General features: G+C 41.5%; 1 protein-coding gene across 1 annotated transcript in view; it reads right to left on the reverse strand.

Annotated features, from left to right (window-relative positions):
• The window catches only part of ZMYM4 (zinc finger MYM-type containing 4), a 154431-nt gene that overhangs the window by 37298 nt on the left and 94969 nt on the right, over positions 1 to 22164 (reverse strand). Inside the window, exons 18-23 of the mRNA XM_049774621.1 lie at positions 21801 to 21945; positions 16603 to 16721; positions 14505 to 14676; positions 9698 to 9751; positions 8686 to 8865; positions 7207 to 7301 (exon numbers count right to left, since the gene is read on the reverse strand). Coding sequence (XP_049630578.1) covers positions 7207 to 7301; positions 8686 to 8865; positions 9698 to 9751; positions 14505 to 14676; positions 16603 to 16721; positions 21801 to 21945 — 765 coding nt within the window. The remainder of the gene's footprint in view (positions 1 to 7206; positions 7302 to 8685; positions 8866 to 9697; positions 9752 to 14504; positions 14677 to 16602; positions 16722 to 21800; positions 21946 to 22164) is intronic.

Consider the following 22164-nt stretch of genomic DNA (forward strand, 5'->3'; position numbering starts at 1 on the left):
AGTTTAAAAAAAATAAAAACATGAAAAAAATTTAAATTTAAAAAGAAATATGGGGGCCGGAGAGTTGGTGCTAGAGGTAAGGTGTCTGCCTTGCAAGCGCTAGCCAAGGAAGGACCGAAGTTCGATCCCCTGGTGTCCCATATGGTCCCACCAAGCCAGGGGCAATTTCTGAGCGCTTAGCCATGAGTAACCCCTGAGCATAAATGGGTGTGGCCCAAAAACAATAAATAAATAAATAAATAAATAAATAAATAAATAAATAAAAGAAATATGGCTTTTTTAAAAAGTCTGGGTTCTTGGGCCGGAGAGATAGCATGGAGGTAAGGCGTTTGCCTTTCATGCAGGAGGTCATCGGTTCAAATCCCGGCGCCCCATATGGTCCCCTGTGCTAGCCAGGAGCAATTTCTGAGCCTGGAGCCAGAAATAACCCCTGAGCACTGCCGGGTGTGACCCAAAAACCACAAAAAAAAAAAAAAAAATCTGGGTTCTTTTGGAAGGGGGCACATCCGGTGGTATTTAGAGGTTACTCCTGGTTCCTCACTCAGGGTTCATTCATTCCTTAAAATGTTTGGGGTACCATATGGGATTGTTGGTGATCAAACCTGGGTTAGCCACAGCAAATGCCCTAATTGCTCTGCTATTACTCTGGCCACATTTTAGAGATAATTTTTAAAATTAGTAAATCTTTGGCTAGAATGATTAAGTAAGTAAAAAGAGAGCACAAATAACCAATATCTGATTCTCTAGACATTAAAAGGATAATCCTATGAGCTACTACTATACACTTGCAACTGAGGTTAAATAAATCTATTTCTTTTTTTTTTTTTTTTTTTTTTTTTTTTGGGCCACACCCGGTAACGCTCAGGGGTTACTCCTGGCTATGCGCTCAGAAGTTGCTCCTGGCTTGGGGGACCATATGGGACGCCGGGGGATCGAACTGTGGTCCGTCCAAGGCTAGCGCGGGCAAGGCAGGCACCTTACCTCTTGCGCCACCGCCCGGCCCCTATTTCTTTTTTTTTTTTCTTTTGCTTTTTCAGGCCACACCCATTTGATGCTCAGGGGTTACTCCTTGCTAAGCGATCAGAAATTGCCCCTGGTTTGGGGAGACCATCTGGGACGCCGGGGATCGAACCACGGTCTTTCCTTGGCTAGCGCTTGTAAGGCAGACACCTTACCTCTAGCACCACCTCTCCAGCCCCACAGTTTTAGTGTTTGGTTTTTTTTTTTTTTTTTGGTTTGGACCACACTCTGCGGTGCGCAGGGGTTACTCCTGGCTATCTGCTCAGAAATAGCTCCTGGCAGGCACGGGGGACCATATGAAACGCTGGGATTCGAACAAACCACCTTAGGTCCTGCTTCGGCTGCTTGCAAGGCAAAGGCTGCTGTGCTATCTCTATACTATGCTATCTCTCCGGCCCCATAACGCCTATCTTTACTCTCAGTACTCACTCCTGGAGGTGCTCAGGGGGATAATTGGGAATGCTGGGAATTAAACCAAGGTTGAGTACATGCAAGGTAAGTGTCCCATAGACTGTACTATCTCGGGGCTGGAGCAATAGCATAGTAGTAAGGCATTTGTCTTGCATGTTGCCAACATAGGATAGACCCCGGTTCGAATCCTGGCATCCCATATGGTCTCCAGAGCCTGCCAGGAGAGACTTCTGAGTGTACAGCCAGGAGAAACTCCTGAGCACTGTCTGATGTGACCCAAAAACAAGCAAACCAACAAACAGAAAAAGACTGTACTATCTCTCTAAGCCCCCATATTTCATAATTTTTAACAAGAAAAAAATAAAAAATTGACCGAAAGTGACTAAAATTCAAGGAGCAATATGATAAAATTTAAATCAGAAGTAGAAAAAAAGTCAAACCAGCTAAGACATTATGAGAAACCTATAGGTAACATCATAATTAGTGTTTTAAGATTGAGTATTTGGGGAAGAGGGAGGGAGTTCAAAGGATTATTGTGCATGCTAGGCGCAGGTTCAATTCCTGCTTATCCAGGTTTCCTGAACACTGCAGGAAGCATCTCCAGAACACTAAGGATATGGCTCCCAAAACCAAATCTTTTTTGTTGCTGGGGTTAATCCTAGTTCTGTACTCGAATCACTCCTAGCTGGCTTAGGGGATGGATGCTGGAGATTGAACCCGGGTTGGTTGTGTTCAAGGCAAACACCTACATGCTGTGGTAATGCTCCAACCACATAATAATGTATATATGTATGTATGTATATACATATATACTTGGTTTTTGGTTTTTGGGTCACACCTGGCAGCACTCAGGGGTTACTCCTGGCTCTATGATCAGAAATCACTCCTGGTAGGCTCAGGGGACCATATGGGATGCTGGAATTCAAACCACCGACCTTCTGCATGCAAGGCAAATGTCTTACCTCCATGCTATCTCTCAAGCCCCCACACTACAAATATTTAGTATTTGTATATTCAATCCTCACAAGTATTAATAAATCAAAACAAGTATTCAGGGGGCCAGAGCAATAGCACAGCAGGAGGATGTTTGCCTTCCATGTGGCAAACCCTGGATGGACCTGAATTCAATTCCTGACATCCCACATGGTCCCCCAAGCCTGCCAGGAGCAATTTCTGAGCACAGAGCTAGGAGTAGCCCCTGAGCACTGCCAGGTATGGCCCCACAACCAAAATAAATAAATAAATAAATAATGTTTTTTGTTTTGGTTTTGGTTTTTGGTTTTTGGGCCACACCTGGCGGTGCTCAGGGCTTACTCCTAGCTGTCTGCTCAGAAATAGCTCCTGGCAGGCACAGGGGACCACATTGGACACCAGGATCGGCTGCTTGCAAGGCAAACACCGCTGTGCTATCTCTCCAGGCCCTAAATAAATGTTTTTTTTTTTTTTTAAAAGTATTTCATTTTAAGAAATTGTATTAAAAAACACAACTGTTTGTTTAGAAGGGAAAAGTAAACCTTTTTGTTCAGACTGTAAATGCCTAGACAGAAAATTCTTGGATTTGGGGGGAGATGAAGGCTTGGAGACCCATCTGGCGGTGCTCAGGGTTTACTCCTGGCTCTGTGCTCAAAAATTGCTCCTGGCAGGGTCAAGGGACCATATGGGATGCTGGGGATCAAACCTGGGTCCAAAAGGTCGGCCATGTGCAAGGCAAACACCCTACCGCTGCGCTATCGCTTCGGCCCCTTGGATTTTATTTTAACAAAATCAAAGTACATAAAGCCAATAAATATACAAAAAACTCAATCTAAACAAAAGATATTAGAAAAAGTAATATGAAAAAGAAAATTTTAATAAAGAGCTTATATTTGTGAAATATATGTAATATACATTGTTCAGAAAAACTAAACATAACCTAAATAAAGAATAAAGGTATTACTATCATGAAGAGGATGGCTCCAAATTGCTGGCAATTAGCTACAAATTCATATATGAATTCATAACACCCCTTACCAAAATTCCAGGAAAATTTTTTAATTTCTTTGGTTTGGGGCCACATCTAGCAGTGCTCAGGGAACCTTATCAGATACTGGGGATCGAACCTAGGTTGGGCAAGATCCTTACCCACTGTACTATCTCTGTGGACCCTCCAGGAAGCTTTTAAACTGAAACAGGAAATCTGACTCTATAAACATTTATGACACACAACAAAGTATGATCTCTACTAATCAAAGTGTGTGAGCAACACAACTAAATAGCCTCTGGGTAATATAATGTATAAACCTAGTCTACCACAAAACCAATGAGGAGGAGGGCCTCACTATAAGCCAATTTATTCATAAAATACATATAAAATATAAAGCAGTAAAACACTAGGAAATTCAGAAAGCAGGGCCAGAGCCAATAATACATTGTGTAGGGCATTTGCCTTGCATGTGGTCAGCATAGGTTCAACCCCCAGCATTTCATATGGTTCCCTCAGACAAGAGTTACAATTGAGGGCCCGGAGAGATAGCACAGCGGCGTTTGCCTTGCAAGCAGCCAATCCAGAACCAAAGGTGGTTGGTTCGAATCCCGGTGTCCCATATGGTCCCCTGTGCCAGCCAGGAGCTATTTCTGAGCAGACAGCCAGGAGTAACCCCTGAGCACTGCCAGGTGTGGCCCAAAAACCAAAAAAAAAAAAAGAGTTACAATTGAATGTAGAGCAAGGAGTAACCCCTGAACATCCCTTGGTTTGGTCCAAAAAACTCAAAAGAAAACAGAAAAGTCAAAAAAGTTACAGAAACAGATGAATATTTGCTGTTAATTTTTTTTTGTTTGGGTCACACCCGGCAGCACCGAGGGGTCACTCCTAGCTCTACGCTCAGAAATTAGAAATCACTCCTGGCAGGCTCAGGGGACCATACGGGATGCCAGGATTCGAACCACCATCCTCCTGCATGCAAGGCAAATGCCCTACCTCCATGCTATCTCTCCGGCCCCTGCTCAGTTAATTTTTTTTTTTTTTTGGTTTTTGGTTTTTGGTTTCTGGGTCACATCCGGTAGCACTCAGGGGTTATTCCTGGCTCTACGCTCAGAAATCACTCCTGGCAGGCTCAGGGACCATATGGGATGCTGGGATTCGAACCACCGTTCTTCTGCATACAAGGCAAACACCCTACCTTCATTCATGCTATCTCTCTGGCCTCTCTCAGTTAATTTTTAACAAAGATGCTAATGTAATTCAATGGAGAAAGGTTAATAACATTCTTGGAAAAAAATAAGTTTTCAAGCCAAACCCAGCCGTGCTCAGAATTTACTCCTGGTTCTGCCTTCAGGGTTCATTCGTCAAGCTGAGGGACCATATGGGATTCTGCGAATTAAACCCAGGTCAGACACATCTGCAAAGCTAACATTCAACTCACTATATTATCACTCCAATACCAATAATTAATTTCTTTTAAATAAAAAAATTTGGGGGCTTGGGGGAGCATAGTTCTGTCAATGAGAGAGTTTGTATAAAATTCACTACATGTTGGGGCCAAAGAGCTAGCATGGAGGCAGAGCATTTGCCTTACATGCAGAAGGGCGGTGGTTCAAATCCCGGCACCCCATATGGTCCCCTGAGCCTGCCAGGAGTGATTTCTGAGCATAGAGCGCTGCCGGGTGTGACCCAAAAACAAAAAAAAAAAAAAAGAAAAAAGTTCATTGCATTAAGAAAATTAAATTCTGAGGTTCTTTTTTACTTTTTTTTGGGGGGGGGGGTATGTGAGTGGGGGTGGGTAGGAAGGTACTCCTGACTCTGTATTCAGCAATCACTTTTATCAGGCTTAGGGTACCACATACAAGTGCTAGGGATCCAACCTGGGTCAGCTGTATACAAGGCAAATACTTATTCGCTGAACTACTGCTACAATCCCTAAACCCAGATCTCTTAGGTAAAAGATTCTAACAAAGATTTTTATTAGCTTGATGTCTGGGAGGGGAAGAACAGGACAAACAACATGTTCAGAGTTTACTCCTGGTATGTGCAAGGATCAACTCCCAGTAAGATTCAGGGGATCATATTGCAGTGCCAGATAATAAACCAAGGTATACTGTGTGCAAGAAAAGTGCCCACCTGCTGTACTATCTAACCTCTAACAAAAATTATTTAAGGCTGGGGCCGGAGCAATAGCACAGCAGTAGGGCGTTTGCCTTGCACGCAGCCAACCCAGACGAACTCTGGTTCAATTTTCAGCATCCCGTATAGTACAGGGAGCCTGCAAGGAGCAACTTCTGAGCACAGAACCAGGAGTAACCTCTATGAACTGCCAGGTGTGAAACCCCTCTCTACCCCCCCCCAAAAAAATTATTTAAGGTTCTATTATCCTCCCCTTTCCAATGCTGCAACTATTAACTACAATAATGACTGTGCTTGTTTGTTTAGTTCTGTGTATAAAAGGAATACTGTAGAGATGACCCCTCTGCAAGCCACTTTAGCTCCCTCCCCATTTCCTTGGTCTCTCCATTCACAAAGGCAGAATAACGAGCCTTCAATTAAAACACACAATAAAAATAACTTTTCCTTTCTTCTACTGATTTTCTCCCAAAAATTGCATGGAAAAGCCTGTACCAAACTTAACAAATGACAATGAACTGGTAGTATTTTAAATTACTTCTGGAATGTCTCCAGAAACTTTTATTTTTACCCAATTATATTAGAATACTGAAGATAAATTTAAAAAAAAATCCTGCTATCCTAATTAATTAAACCAGTCTACAAACACTTACAAAAATTAGGGGAGAATTCATGCCACCTTCTTTTTTTGGACATTAATAAAAGTAATATTCATTCCTGTGTTTCTATTTTCTCTGGTTACAGCATTTAGAAAATGCATATATAAATTTTGCTGACAGGGCACATATGAACTACCCTATATGCATATTGGAATGCATATAGGAAATAAAAAGACAATGCAGATTTGCTTTTCAAAGAGAAAATTTCATTTTGGTGAAAACATGGTCAATTTCTGCAATTTTGATTTTGTCTTTAGAGCTATGGTGCACATTCAGAATGTGAGGGGGAAATCTGGCTCAATTCCCGGCACTGGTAGCATCCCAAGTACTGCCAGGAGTGACCCATGCATCATGCCCTGAACATTGGCATTGTGTGGTCTAAAAACAAAAAGACCACAAAAAGATCCACTTTTAAAACAAAACACCCTCACTATGGAAAGAAAAAAAAGTCTCTGCTAAAATAAATGTAACTCAGTAAACAAGGATCTTGGGACTAAAGACAATGTAGTGGATAGAAGAGTGCCTTGTTGCATGCAGTCAACCAGAGTTTGATCCCCAGTACCACATGTGGCACCTGAGTACTACCAGGAATGAGACCTGAGCACAGCAGGGTGTGCCCCTTACCCACCCATTCCCAAGACAAAAACCCAAACCAACAAAAAGAAGGAAACTTTGATTTCAAAGAAAAAAAATAAACAAAAGCAAAAATATAAGGTGATTAAAAAAATGCATAAAATTTCAGGCTCTGATTATTGTGGAGTTTTGTATGTTATTTTTTAATTTGTTTTTTTTGTTTTTGTTTTTGTTTTTGGGCCACACCCAGCAGCACTCAGAAATCGCTCCATGCATGCTCAGGGGATATTATTATAAGATGCCAGAAAACGAACCTGGATCCATCTGGGTCAGCAGCATGCAAGGCAAAAGCCCTACATCTGTGCTATCACTCAGGCCCAGTAGTATTTTTTAAAAATCCACAGAAATTGAAGGAAAGAGAACTAGAAAAATTAAGATGCTGCTTACTCTTCTTCTGGGCTGTGGAAAGCCATCTCTGTGCCGTCGTCTTGTTCGAGAACGTGCCTGGATCCCCTGTCCTTTATTAAGTGGGTCAAAGGATTCTAAAATAACAGTTAGCAGAAAGCACATGTGAAGAAAATAACTCATAGGCTATTTAAATATAGATTACAGATCAGAAGAAGGAACTATCAGATACCCATCACTATACTCATTATTTTGTTTGTGATCAAATAAAAAGAAATCTGGGAGGGGCCACGCCTATTGGCGCTCAGGGGTTACTCCTGGCTCTGTGCTCAGAAATCACTCCTGACAGGCTCAGGGGACCATATGGTATGCTGGGGATTGAACCTGGGTCTGTCCCAGGTCCGTCCCAGATCATCCATGCCCTACTCCTGTGCTATCGCTCCAGCCCTAAATATTTTTGTTTTGTTTTTGGGCCACACCCAGTAACGCTCAGGGGTTCCTCCTGGCTATACACTCAGAAATCGCTCCTGGCTTGGGGAACCATATGGGATGCCAGGGGATCAATCGAACTGCGGTCCCTCCTAGGCTATCATGGGCAAGGCAGATGCCTTACCGCTTGCACCACCACTCCGGCCCCCTAATAAAAATTTTCATTGCATTTCTTTTTGTGTTTTGTTTGTTTTGGGGCCATACCCGTCGGTGCTCAGGGGTTAATCCTGGAGGCTCGGAGGACCACATGGGATGGTGGGGATTGAACCTGGGTCAGCCTCGTGCAAGGCAAATGCCCTACCACTCACTGCATTATCACTCAGGCACCTTTACTTGAATCTTTAAAAATTCCTTTTTATTTGTTTTTGTTTTTGGGCCACACCCAGTGACGCTCAGGAGCTACTCCAGGCTATGTGCTCAGAAATCACTCCTGGCTTGGGGGACCATATGGGACGCCAGGATTCAAACCACCGTCCATCCTGGATTGGCTGCATGCAAGGCAAATGCCCTACCACTGTGCTATAGCTCCAGCCCCTATAAAATAAATCCTTTAAAAAAAATAACTTTAAAAAAGATAGCACTTAAGAATGCAATGACCAATCAAGAAAATAAAGAAAATCTCCTCAAGAATACTGTGGGAAGAGATTTGAAAAGAAAAATGCACTAATAGAAAACTATAGTATATTGGTCCCGGAGAGATAGCACAGTGGCGTTTGCCTTGCAAGCTGCCGATCTAGGACCAAAAGTGGTTGGTTCGAATCCTGGTGTCCCATCTGGTCCCCCGTGCCTGCCAGGAACTATTTCTGAGCAGACAGCCAGGAGTAACCCCTGAGCACTGCCGGGTGTGGCCCAAAAATCAAAAAAAAAAAAAAAAAAAAAAAAAAGAAAACTATAGTATAAAATACGACCTTGAAAGACAATGGTGATTGGATACTTTAAGATTTTTTTTGAGCTCTGAAATGTCAAATCAGAGTTGCATCAATCTCCTAAAATAGATAACTGGTGAGAGACAGATAAGATTACTGCACAAACCTGATGGAAAATCTGCTTCCAGATCCTGTTCAGTTTCCCCTTTTGAGAACTGCTTCAATTCTGAATCAGGCTCTTGCGCAGCATTTGACTTTAAGGCATAATGATTCAACTCTTCTTCCCAGCTATGAGGAGTAGATACTGCTTCTGATTCAAGATCACCACTATATGTACTTCCTTGGTCTAAAATTGCAGAAAACAAAGAAATCCTTATAGAAGATACTCTATATCTAACTATCTATATCTAACTCTATATTAACCTCACCAAATTATAGTCATAATATTGGTATAAACTCTAATCCTTAAAAACAGTATTTGATATCCTGTCACCTTTTTATATTACAAATAATATAATCAGAGATACCCGATATCCCCTAAAAATTATTGGCTTTACAAATTAAATCCAAGGATGTGAATACACTATGGGTTTATATTATTATTATTTTACTTATTTGGTTTTGGGTTTTGTAGTTTGTTTGCTTGCTTGTTGCTTTGGGTCACAATTGGCAATGCTCAGATACTCTAAGCTCTGCACACAGGAATCACTTGTGGCAGCACTTGGGGTACTAAAAAGGAAGCTGGGTATTGAATTCAAGTTGCATGCACAGCAAGCACCTACCTGTTTTACTATTTCTCTGGCTTCTGGGTATTTATTATGAACAGAATGTCTAAGAACAAAAACAAATCTACAGGACCAGAAAATAGAGCTATGGACTAATTCTCAAATAGGAGAAGCAAAAAAAATTTGTTTTAGTTTTTGGGTCATACTCGGCGGTGCTCAGGGGTTATTCTGGTTTTGTGCTTAGAAATTGCTCCTGGAGAGCTCAAGGTACCATATGGGAATCCGAAATTTGAACCGGGGTCTGTACTGTGTTGGCCTCATGCAAGGCAAATGCCCTACTGCTATGCAATCCCTCCGGCCCCAGGAGAAGCAATTTTTTTACCTGAACACTATTGGGTAAAGCCCAATACCTCCCTTACCGGGGAAGAAATAAACAAATTTACAATTACAAACCTTTTTCAAAAATCTTGGTGTCTAGAAAAAGTTCCTGTTCAGAAGTTTGTGATCCTACGGAAGAGAAAAAAACAAAAATATTTGTATGCAGAAAAATTAAAGTGAATTTCAAATGAAATCATTATACTATATGCTAGAAATACATTGGGTAATTCTAAGTCAATGCCTTCATGTACAGAAATAAAGTCATTAACAAAAAGTAGACACTGGTGGGGCCGGAAAGATAACATGGTGGTAGGGCATTTGCCTTTCATGCAGAAGAATGGTGGTTCGAATCCCGGCATCCCATATAGTCCTCTGAGCCTGCCAGGAGTGATAGCTGAGCCTAGAGCAAGGAGTAACCCCTAAGCACTGCCGGGAATGACCCAAAAAAAAAAAAAAATTAGACACTGGTGAAAAATTCAATTTGAAAAAAATCAAATTATCACTGGTAACTGGGTTATATTTCTTTTTCGGGGGTGGAGGTCACACCCAGCAGCGCACAGGGGTTACTCCTGGCTCTACACATAGTCCTGCATACAAGGCAAACGCCCTACCTCCATGCTATCTCTCTGGCCCCTGGGTTATATTTCTTGCTGGCGATATGAAAGAAGTCATATGGAAAGAGAAAATTTTCATTTTATGCTTTTGTGTTATTTGAAACCACTTTTCCCTTAATACTCCCTCCTCTCCATAGTCAAATTTGCATTTAATTGTTAATTCTCCCCCGAAATATATAATATACTTTTCCACAGTTGAAAGACTTAAATGCCAGTAATAATGCCTGAATGTGATCCAAAACAAACAAGTAAAAAGACCAAGAAATCAAAGTACTGGACCCAAACTATGTTACAGGAAGTTAAGATGCCAGTCTTCACATACAGGAGACTCTGGTTCAAATTCACAGCACTACAGGTGGTGCCCCCAAAACGCCAGGAGTTATTTCTAAGCACTTAGCCAGAAATAGCCTGAGTACTTCCAGGTGTGGTACAAAAAACAAAAAATTAAATAATCCAAAGTGAAAAGGGACATGAACGAGTTAAAAAGTTTAAAAAGTCTCAGCATATGCCCGGAAAGCCCCCAAAAGGTTAACAGGTGACCGCAACTGAAAATTCACTGAACATGTACAACCTGTTATTGTGTCTGTGATAAATGTTCCAAATGTTCCTTGAAAAGTAAAAGTCACTAAACTTCCTGAAATCAATGGTCAGGCTGTGTTCTGTAAATTTTCCATTGTACTGGAGTGTTATAAAAGAATTGCTGGATTTGGGATCAGGTCTTTCAGCCTCCAGCCATATGGCCATGCTGGGTGCCCAGGCATATATGCTTGAACAATAAATCCCTTGCTTTTGCATGAACTTCGAGTCTTGATGTCGTTGAACAGCTCTCCTGTCCTTTCAAAAGTACTAGAAATGGGGGCCAGTGAGGTGGCGCTAGAGCTAAGGTGTCTGCCTTGCAAGCGCTAGCCAAGGAAGGACCACGGTTCGATCCCCCAGCGTCCCATATGGTCCCCCCAAGCCAGGGGCAATTTCTGAGCGCTTAGCCAGGAGTAACCCCTGTGCATCAAACGGGTGTGGCCCAAAAAAACCAAAACCAAAAATAAAAAGTACTAGAAATGGCCTTATTTGGGGCTGGAGAAGATAGTGTTGAGGTAGGGCATTTGCCTTGCATGCAGGACAGTTGTTTGAATCCAGCATCCCATATGATCCACCCCGAGCCTGCCAGGAGCAATTTCTAAGTGCAGAGCCAGGAGAAACCCCTGAGTACTACAAGGTGTAATCAAAAAAAAAAAAAATTAAGGCCTTATTTACTATATACTAAAGCATATATATATATATATATATATATATATATATATATATATATATATATATATATATATATATATATATATATATATATATATATATATAGTTTTGTTTTGTTTTGTTTTTGGGTCACACCAGGCAGCACTCTGGGGTTTACTCCTGGCTCTAAGCTCAGAAATCACTCCTGCCTCCTGCCTTGGGGGACAGGGATTGAATTGCGGTTGGTCCTAGGAAAGTAAGGGCATGGCAGATGCCTTATCACTTGCGACACCACTCTGGCCCCTAACTTTTTGTTTTTGTTTCTGAGTTCTACTTGGCAATATTCAGGAGTGCTCAGGGGTTGCTGCTTCTGGCTCTGTACTCAGAAATTACTCCTGGCTCAGGAGACTAGATGTTATGTCAGAGATGGAACCCAGATTTGCCAAATGCAATACAAAAGCCCCACCACTGTGCTATCGTTCTGGTACCTAATGACAAGCTTTCTAAAATTCATGCCTTTAAAAAATAAAAAATCCATGACTTAAGAAAACATTGTCAGGGCCGGAGAGATAGCATGGAAGTAAGGCGTTTGCCTTGCGTGCAGAAGGACGGTGGTTCAAATCCCGGCATCCCTTATGCCCCCCCCCCCCCCCCGAGCCGGCCAGGAGTGATTTCTGAGTGTAGAGCCAGGATTAACCCCTGAGCACTACTGGGTGTGACCCAAAAACAAAAAAAGAAAAGGAAGAGGAGAGGAGAGGGGAGGAGAGGGGAGGGGAGGGGAGGGGAGGAGAGGGGAGGAGAGGGGAGGAGAGGGGAGGAGAGGAAAGAAAAAAAGAAGAGAAGAGAAGAGAAGAGAAGAGAAGAGAAGAGAAGAGAAGAGAAGAGAAGAGAAGAGAAGAGAAGAGAAGAGAAGAGAAGAGAAGAGAAGAGAAGAGAAGAGAAGAGAAGAGAAGAGAAGAGGGGCCGGGCGGTGGCGCTGGAGGTAAAGTGCCTGCCTTGCCTGCACTAGCCTAGGACGGACCACGGTTCGATCCCCCGGCGTCCCATATGGTCCCCCAAGAAGCCAGGAGCAACTTCTGAGCGCATAGCCAGGAGTAACCCCTGAGCGTCACAGGGTGTGGCCCAAAAACCAAAAAAAAAAAAAAAAAAAAAGAGAAGAGAAGAGAAGAGAAGAGAAGAGAAGAGAAGAGAAGAGAAGAAGAGAAGAGAAGAAAAAAAGAAAAGAAAAGAAAAAGGAAAGAAAACATTGTCATTAATGGATAAAACTTCACAATTTTATAAAAAAATTCACATAATACATATTTCAACTATTTTAAATATCATTATATCTCATTATCATTCTTGTTTTTTTTTTGGTTTTTTTTTTTTTGTTTTTTTTTTTTTTTTTTTTTTTTTTGTTTTTTTTGGGTCACACTCAGTGGCACTCGGGTCTATGCGCTCAGAAGTTGCTCCTGGCAGGGGACCATATAGAAGGCCGGAATTCAAAACGGCTGTTTGAATCAGCAGTGTGCAAGGCAAATAAATGCCCTACTGCTGTGCTATCTCTCCGGCCCTCATTATCATTATTTCTGCTGTAGAATAATGAAGGTTCTAGTTAAAAGCAATTGTTCTGAAATATGCATTACTGGTATATGGGTAATAGTACTGGAGGAGGAGGCAGAGAAAACTGGATACAAGGTTTTGCTTTATCATTTTTTTTTTTTTTTTTATTTTTCGGCCACACCAGGTAATGCTCAGGGGTTACTCCTGGCTATGTGCTCAGAAGCTGCTCCTGGCTTGGGGGACCATATGGGACACCAGGGGATAGAACCGCGGTCCGTCCAAGGCTAGCGCAGGCAAGGCAGGCACCTTACCTTTAGTGCCACCGCCCGGCCCCACTTCATCACTTTTTGACTATTTATCCAAATGAGAAATCTGCAGTAAACAGTACCCATCCACCCTTCCTTACTAAGATAAAGTGTTATAGGATTAGATAAGGTGATATATAATATACTGAAAGACAATACCTAGAAGTACAGTAAAAAAATAAAAATAAGATATATGAGGGCCAGAGAGATAGCATGGAGGGGTAAGGCCTTTGCCTTTCATGCAGAAGGACAGTGGTTCAAATCCAGGCATCCCATATGGTCCCCGGTGCCTGTCCGGGCGATTTCTGAACCTAGAGCTGGGAGTAACCCCTGAGCACTGCTGGGTGTGACCCCCAAAAACAAACAAACAAAAAAAGATATATTAATTGCTATTATCATTATTCTACACTAATATATAAAATTTATCTATACTTTTACACTCTAAAGCTTTATTCACTCTCTAGCCAACATAGTTATTTTTTAATAGGAATTTATATCAAGGGACTGTGATTTAAAATACAAGGATAGAACAAGAAAATAAACAGGAAGCTTAAGATTTCTAAGTTTTGTTTGTATCCCCCTGAAATCATTAACTGAAAACTGTATTGAATCTCAATTCTTTTTTTTTCCTTTTTGGTTTTTGGGCCACGCCCAGCGTTGCTCAGGGGTTACTCCTGGCTGTCTGCTCAGAAATAGCTCCTGGCAGGCACGGGGGACCATATGGGACACCGGGATTCGAACCAACCACCTTTGGTCCTGGATCGGCTGCTTGCAAGGCAAACTCCGCTGTGCTATCTCTCCGGGCCCCTGAATCTCAATTCTTATTGATTTCCTTTATAAAAACTATAGCACTTTCAGATACACTGTGACAGAGAGATAATACCGATTTAAGGTATTTGGCAGGAGTTATTCCAAAGCACAGGGCCAGAAGTACCCACTCAAGCATCACCAGGTATTACCAAAATCCCATTTCCCTAGAAAAAAATGAATTTTCAAAGGTATACCAACAAATTTGGGCTGGAGCATTAGCATAGCGGATAGGATGCCAGGTATCAACAAAATTTAAAAGTCACATGTTCAGTATTTAAATGTAATAAAACTTTTAGAAACATCTTGACTAACTGATCCTTAAAATTACTTGTTATCTGGAAATTTGAAGGTGTATTTTTTTCTTTATTTTAAAATGATACCAACCTCCCTGGGATAGAGTCTTCTCCTTTTCTTCATCTTCTGCGATCATTTCTGCCATCTCAAGAAGATCAGCTTCAAATGGATTTGAGGGAAGCTTTTCCTTAATGTCCTCAATACTCTCAGGGACTTTATCTTCATTATCCATTGAGGATGGAATAAGCATAGGGACAGGCATCTGAAAGACCAAGGACAGACTGAAGCATTTCTTGGGTAAAAGGTGTGTCAACAAAACCGTTAAATATTAAAGTGATAAGCAATTCCCACCGCTAAAATATATGTTCCCATTGCTGATAGAAGTCCCAAGTGTGTTGCCCAAAAAAAAAAAAAAAAAGTTCTGATAAAAATGGTCCTATACAAACTCTATATTAATACAATAATATAATAGTCAATCAAAGGCTGATACTATTTACCAACAAGTAAAAGATTTTAAGAAGCTAGAAATTTTGGGGTCAGAGAGATAGCACAGCAGTAAGGTGTTTGCCTTGCACGTGAAAGGTTGCTGGTTTGAATCCCGGCACCCCCTATGGTCCCCCGAGCCTGCCGAAAGCAACTTCTGAGCGTAGAGCCAGGAATAACCCCTGAGCATTGCAGGGTGTGACCCAAAAAAAAACAAAAAAAAGAAGATAGAAATTTTAAAATAGAGTAATTTTGGGACCATGCAGTGGGGCAAGCGGTAAGGCATCAGGCTTGTCCACACTATCCTGGGATGGATTGTGGTTAGATCCCCCGATGTCCCATATGGTCCCCCAAACCAGGAGCGATTTCTGAGCACATAGCCAGGAGAAACCCCTGAGCATCACCAGGTATGGCAAAACAAAAACAAAACAAAACAAAAAAGTAATTTTGTTCCCTCACATATGTGGAAATTAAAAATAAGGAAATTTTAAATTGCCAAAGATATCAGCTTTTGAGACTGGGTCTGCAAAACTAAATTATTCAAGAAAATGGGAGAGGCACTGGGAACACTGATGGAGGCACTCTGATACTAATTAGGTGTTGGGTGTAGTGTTAGAATTTCCAAAACAGGAACTGGAGCAATAGCACATCAGTAGGGCATTTGCGTTGCATGCAGCTGACCCAAGACAGACCTAGGCTCAATCCCTGGCATCCCATATCGTCCCCTGAGCCAGGAGTGATTTCTTTTTTTTTTTTTTTTTTTGGTTTTTGGGCCACACCCTGTGACGCTCAGGGGTTACTCCTGGCTATGCGCTCAGAAGTTGCTCCTGGCTTCTTGGGGGACCATATGGGACGCCGGGGAATCGAACCGCGGTCCGTCCTAGGCTAGCACAGGCGAGGCAGGCACCTTACCTCCAGCGCCACCGCCCGGCCCCAGGAGTGATTTCTGAGCACCACTGGATATGCCCCCCAAAAAATAGAATGTCCAAAACACTATGATGAACAGTGCTGAAATAAATCAGGGGGAAAAAATCCCTACCCTGTAACTTTTGAGAGAAAAAAATAACCCCCACCTGTATCCCTAAATTTTGGGTCAGGGAAATGGCTCAAAGAGCTGAAGAGTACATTTGATAAAAAAAAAAAAAAAAAAGCTCCAGGTTTGACCCCTGCCAATATAAAGCACAAACACTGAGCTGAAGTATCCCTAGAGAACTGTTGAGTACACTATCCCATCCATCCCCCCCAAATTCTTTTCTACTGACTTATCATTGGTTTCCAGTATCATGGAAGTTTATGGACTTTAGCATCATACCTATGATGTGTCCAACTGTCAACACTCCTGCCACTACAAATATTCATTTTCATCCCACTACCCAAAAAATTCCTTTTTCCCTCCTCCCTCTCTTATTCTCCAACTAATCATTAAATTATTGTAATGGTCACAGAGTTAGCTGTCTTGCTTCTTGATGTAGTTTTAAAACTTTAGACACCAAAATTTACATCATTGATCATAAAAACAGTTGTTTCTGGCATTAAATGTTTCAACAATTCCACCAACTAGTGTGACATTCCTTCCATCACCCATCCATCAATCAATCACTCTCTCACAAGCACACACATACAAACCTGCCTACTTAGCAGGCACAAATTTACTTCATATTGCTTGTTGGACATTAAATTATTACACTTATAAGTAACTACTCACTGGAACTGGAATGCCAAATGGGACTGGTGCATACTGAGTATAAAGATGAAGAGGTAATGGCACAAACACTGGTACAGGAACTGGCACCACAACAATCTTGGGCTGACTTAGACTGTCTTCTAAAAAAATAAAATAAAACAAGAGTTTAAAATGCCTAGAAGAAATTTTGATTATAGAGAGATTTATAACAAGATGACAATGGGACTTTCTAGAAAGGAGATTATCAATATGAGTTCATCTAAAAGTGGGCAGCACAAAATATCAATAAAGATAAAATAAATGCACTGTATTATTTAGATGAAGAAGAAATACAAAGGTAACTCAGATAGTATGAAAGAAAAAATGAATTGGTGAAAGGGCTAGTTTTACTTTTTTCATAATTTATAATAGAAAACTACTACAACAGACTGTTTAGCAGAAAGTAATGTGGAGCAAACTTTAACTAAAAATTAATGTGAGTAGGGAGAATAGCACAGCGGAAGGGTAATTGCCTTGCACACAGCTGACCCAAGACAGACTTAGGTTTAATCCCCAGCGTCCCATATGGTCCCCCCCAAGCCAGGAGTAATTTATGAGTGCATAACCAGGAGTAGCCCCTGAGCATCACTGGATGTGGCCCCAAAACAAAAAAAAATTATGTAAGTAGTCCAAAGAGATAGCTCAATAGGCTGGGTATATGCTCAATACGTGGGAAACCTAGGTTTTATCCCTGGCATCAAATGATCCCCCTAAGTACTGCCAGAAGTGACGCCACACACATAAGCAACAGAACTGAAAGAAGCCCCTAAGCACCATGAGGTATGAAAAAAATAAATAAAAAGATTAAACATGGGGCCAGAGTAGTGGTGCAAGGGGTAAGACATCTGCCTTGCCCATGCTAGCCTAGGACGAACAGGGGTTCGATCCCCTGGCATCCTATATGGTCCCCCAATCCAGGAGCAACTTCTGAACGCATAGCCAGGAGTAATCCGAGTGTCACCGGGTGTGGCCCCAAAACCAAAAAATAAATTAAAAAATAAAAATAAAAAAAGATTACACACGTCAAAGGGATGCAAAGAATAGTGATGTAGTTACAAATATCAAAAAGATATTTGGGGGTGCTAGGAGGCTTCGCAGGCCTCAGCCATCCCCCTCTTCTTACCCCGGTGTCCAGGCCTTCCCCGGGTGCCAGCCCAGGCGGCCAGAAAGGTGGGTCCCTAGCTTGGGGGTGCTGGGAGTTGCTGGATTGCGATGAGGCAGTCACTGGCCAACTTTTTTTCTCACAGGTCTCCATTTTCAAAACCACGCGAGGGTGCTAGTATTCCCTATGACCAAAGTATGTTTTGTATATGCAGAATGTCCATCTTGTATTCTGCCCTTTCCCACACCCCTACAAGTTCATTTTTAGTCCTTCACTTCCTCACCCCCAACCATCATTATTCATATTTACCCTGTTTATCTTCAGTACTACGCAGGCCAAATCACGGACCAAACTAGTGCACTGGATTTAACACCCCCCAAACATCTCAAAATTCATAAATGGGACACGTATATATCTTTTGAATATTTTATATGTATTTCCTTAACAGCTATAACTCTTAATAAATACTCTTACTAAGTACAGGGACGATTTTCCCCACTTTTTGACTATTCTCTTTGTGATCTGTTCAATAAGAAATTCTGGTAGAAGAGTCCCTCGGTTTAAAGTTTATGTTTGAAACAAGTCACAGGGATTGTTGGCCATGTTCTAATGGCCCCCATATGCATCAATAATGCCACGTAGCATTGCTCCTCTTTTGCATAGGTACATCAAAATGGGAAAATACTATACATACAAACAAGTTCTTATCTAACAGAGATAGGAACACACAAATTTTGTAATACAATGGGACCGTATGCCCTGAACACTGACATAATGACCTGGCTCAGGCCTCAGAAGAATGGGCATTTTCCATTCACCCCTGAACCAGGGATGCCATCTACAAAACAACAAAGGTTGTCTATAACATCACCTGGAAGCAATCCTCTACCAGGGAAGACCCTACTGCTGTTCTGACATCAACCTACTAAAAAGAGACTTCCCTAAACACCGAGAAGACTTAACAACAACTACGACCTGCTTTCAGGATAGGGCTCTCTCTCTGCATTGCCCTCTAATTGTGAGGTGAAACTAGAGGACGCTCCACATCATCCAGACTTCAATGTAGAATATGCACAGATTCCAGGATCTTTTTTTTTTTTTTGGTTTTTGGGCCACACCCGTTTGACGCTCAGGGGTTACTCCTGGCTATGCGCTCAGAAATCGCCCCTGGCTAGGGGGGACCATATGGGAGCCAGGGGATCGAACCGCGGTCCGTCCTACGCTAGCGCTTGCAAGGCAGACACCTTACCTCTAGCGCCACCTTCCCGGCCCCTGATTCCAGGATCTTTAACTACAGAAATCTGACACCGACAACAGTGACTGTGTGAAAAATAAAAGTATATTGGCATTACAGACAATAATTTGGGTTGGACAACCTAGTATGCCTAGAGCCTAGAGTTGGTCTTATTCCAGAAAACCTCAGGGGTAAGCTTTCCTTGTATTTTAGACCAAGGCTTTTCCTTTCCATGTCCCCCATATTTTGCTGGGCCTATGCAAACAACAATTGCCACTGAAACACCATTTTTGCTGTGCTCCTTTAACTCTAATCCTTAAAAAAAAAAAAAAAAAAAAAAAAAAAAAAAAAAAACACTTAAACTTTTGAGATTAATTTAAACTAATATGCATGTGCATGGAATTGTAAAAAAAAAAACTATGCCTTCAATGTTAAATGAGTCAAATAAATTTTGTGGCTTTAGATTGCTTTGTATACTGCTAAGAAATGTTATAATGTACTACAATCTGGGGACTTGAGGGGACAAAGTATGGGCTTTGTTTTATTTTTCTTAATATTCCTTTTTTTTTTTTTTTTTGGTTCTTGGGCCACACCCGGCAGTGCTCAGGGGTTACTCCTGGCTATCTGCTCAGAAATCACCCCTGGCAGGCACGGAGGACTATATGGGACACCAGGATTCGAACCAACCACCTTAGGTCCTTGATCGGCTGCTTGCAAGGCAAACGCTACTGTGCTATCTCTCTGGCCCCTATTTTTCTTAATATTCTTTAGCTAAAAGTTCAAAATTAAGGTGTCAGCAGGGGATTTCTTCTAAGAATTCTGTTTAAGGGTGATTGTCTTCCCACTGTAACTTTACCTTGTCCTCTTTCTTTGCATCTTTGTTCTCATAATAAAAAAATATGTAGCCTGTATAATTAGATACTAACTACATTTAATGTGACCATTTCCAATTAGAAATAAACATTGAATCATATTGTACAACTGAAACTAATATTTTATGTCAACTCTCAGTTAGAAAAAAAAATATTAATGCCATTGCCATGTTAGCATGGATTTTAAAATATATATACTGCAAATTAGGAAACATTAAAATATGTAGAGCAGGGGTCTCAAACTCAATTTACCTGGGGGCTGCAGGAGGCAAAGTCGGGGTGATCCTTGAGTGCAAAGTCAGTAGTAAGCCTTGAACATTGGGTGTGTGACCCAAACAACTAAAACAAAACAAAACAAAACAAAAAAAGATTCCTCTAGGGCAGGGCCACAAAATGTACGGAGGGCCATTTGCGGCCCATAGGCCGCAAGTTTGAAACCACTGATATAGAGCAAAGATGACAAGTGCTCTCAGGTATTCAGGTAGTTACTGTTTATATTTACAAAACAAGTATAGTTACAGGGGCCAGAGCAATAGTACCGTGGTTAGGACATTTACCTTGTATGCATCCAACCTGGGTTTAATCCCCTGCTCCCCAATTGTTCCCCAGACACAGCCAAGAGTGATCCCTGAGCACAGAGCCAGAAGTAAACTATGAGCAATGCTAGATATGGTCCCTAAACCTAAACAAACAAAATAAAAAGAAAATATAATAATAGATGTTCTAAGGCACTAAAAAGATGAAACAGAATGAGAATTAAACATGGGAGGGGGGCCCGGAGAGATAGCACAATGGCGTTTGCCTTGCAAGCAGCCGATCCAGGACCTAAGGTGGTTGGTTCGAATCCCGGTGTCTCATATGGTCCCCCGTGCCTGCCAGGAGCTATTTCTGAGCAGGCAGCCAGGAGTGGCCCCTGACCACCGCCAGGTGTGGCCCAAAAACAAAAAAACAAAACAAAACATAGGAGAAAGGGGCTGCAGAGAGAACATGGAGGTAAGGTGTTTGCCTTGCATGCAGAAGAAGGGTGATTCAAATCCTGGCATCCCATATGGTCCCCCGAGCCTGCCAGGAGCGATTTCTGAGTATAGAGCCAGGAGTAACCCCTGAGCACTGCTGGGTGTGGCCCAAAAACAAAAATAAACAAAAAAAATGAGAGGCATATGAACAGAATAAAAAAAAAAAATGGATTTTTTTGTTTTGTTTTTGTTTTTACCCAGTGGCGATCAGGGGTTACTCCTGGCTTTACGCTTAGGAATAGCTCCTGAACAACCAAGATGCCCTTCAACAGATGAATAGCTAAAGAAACTGCGGTACATATACACAATGGAATATTATGCAGCCATCAAGAGATATGAATTTTCCTATACATGGATGTATATGGAATCTATTATGCTGAGTGAAGTAAGTCAGAGAGAGAGAGATAGAAACAGAATAGGCTCACACATCTATGAGATTTTTGGGGTTTTTTTTGGGGGGTGAAGGTTACAATCATTAAAATTTAAGAGAATTATTCTCAGTTGGTATTAGAGCTACATTTTCTTTGCATTCTTTTATTAAGCTTTAAATAACAAAAATACATAACTCACAGAAATACCGTGACTGAGAATTAAGTTGGGCAATGGAGTGGCTGGAAAGGTAGACAGTACAGTGTTTAAGGTTTTGCATATAGTCAACTCCTATTCAACATCCAGCACCACATGAGCCAATAATCATTGCCAGTTACAACTATAGAGTCCCCCAAACACAGGCCTGAACAGCACTGCATTCTCAAGGATAACCTCTAGTCTAATTGTCCAAGATTTACTTTAAGGGCCCTGGCCTCCTATTCGCTGTTTGACAAACCCTTCAAATAATGAAGAAAAAGAAGCAGTGGATATAAGCAATAAAGCAAATTACCTTCAGAAAAACAAAAATTCAACAATATAAGGAAATTCTTCAGCCATTTCCCCCTAGAAAAAAAAATGAGCCATACCTGTCTGGCATTCCTTATTTTGGGTATGTGGTTTGCAAGAGGTGGCTTTAGTCTGTGTGATGGGTTTGCACAATAAAGCTTTATTCTTCAAAAGTCTTGGAGGCTGGGAAGGCGGCAATTTCAGGGCATCTGTTTGTGTACTTGCCTATTTAAAAAGAACAATCAATAAGGTTTTCAAATGTAAGAAAAATGGTTATTTTCAGAAAACTACAATATAAAACCATATGAAAAATAAAAAATATGGGGCCGAAGAGATAGCATGGAGGTAGGGCGTTTGCCTCAAATGAAGAAGGACGGTGGTTCGAATTCCGGCATCCCATATGGTTCCCTCGAGCCTACTAGGAGCAATTTTTGAGCGCAGAAA

The sequence above is a fragment of the Suncus etruscus genome, chromosome 6 (assembly GCF_024139225.1).
Source record: "Suncus etruscus isolate mSunEtr1 chromosome 6, mSunEtr1.pri.cur, whole genome shotgun sequence".
NCBI classification, from domain to species: Eukaryota; Metazoa; Chordata; class Mammalia; order Eulipotyphla; family Soricidae; genus Suncus; species Suncus etruscus.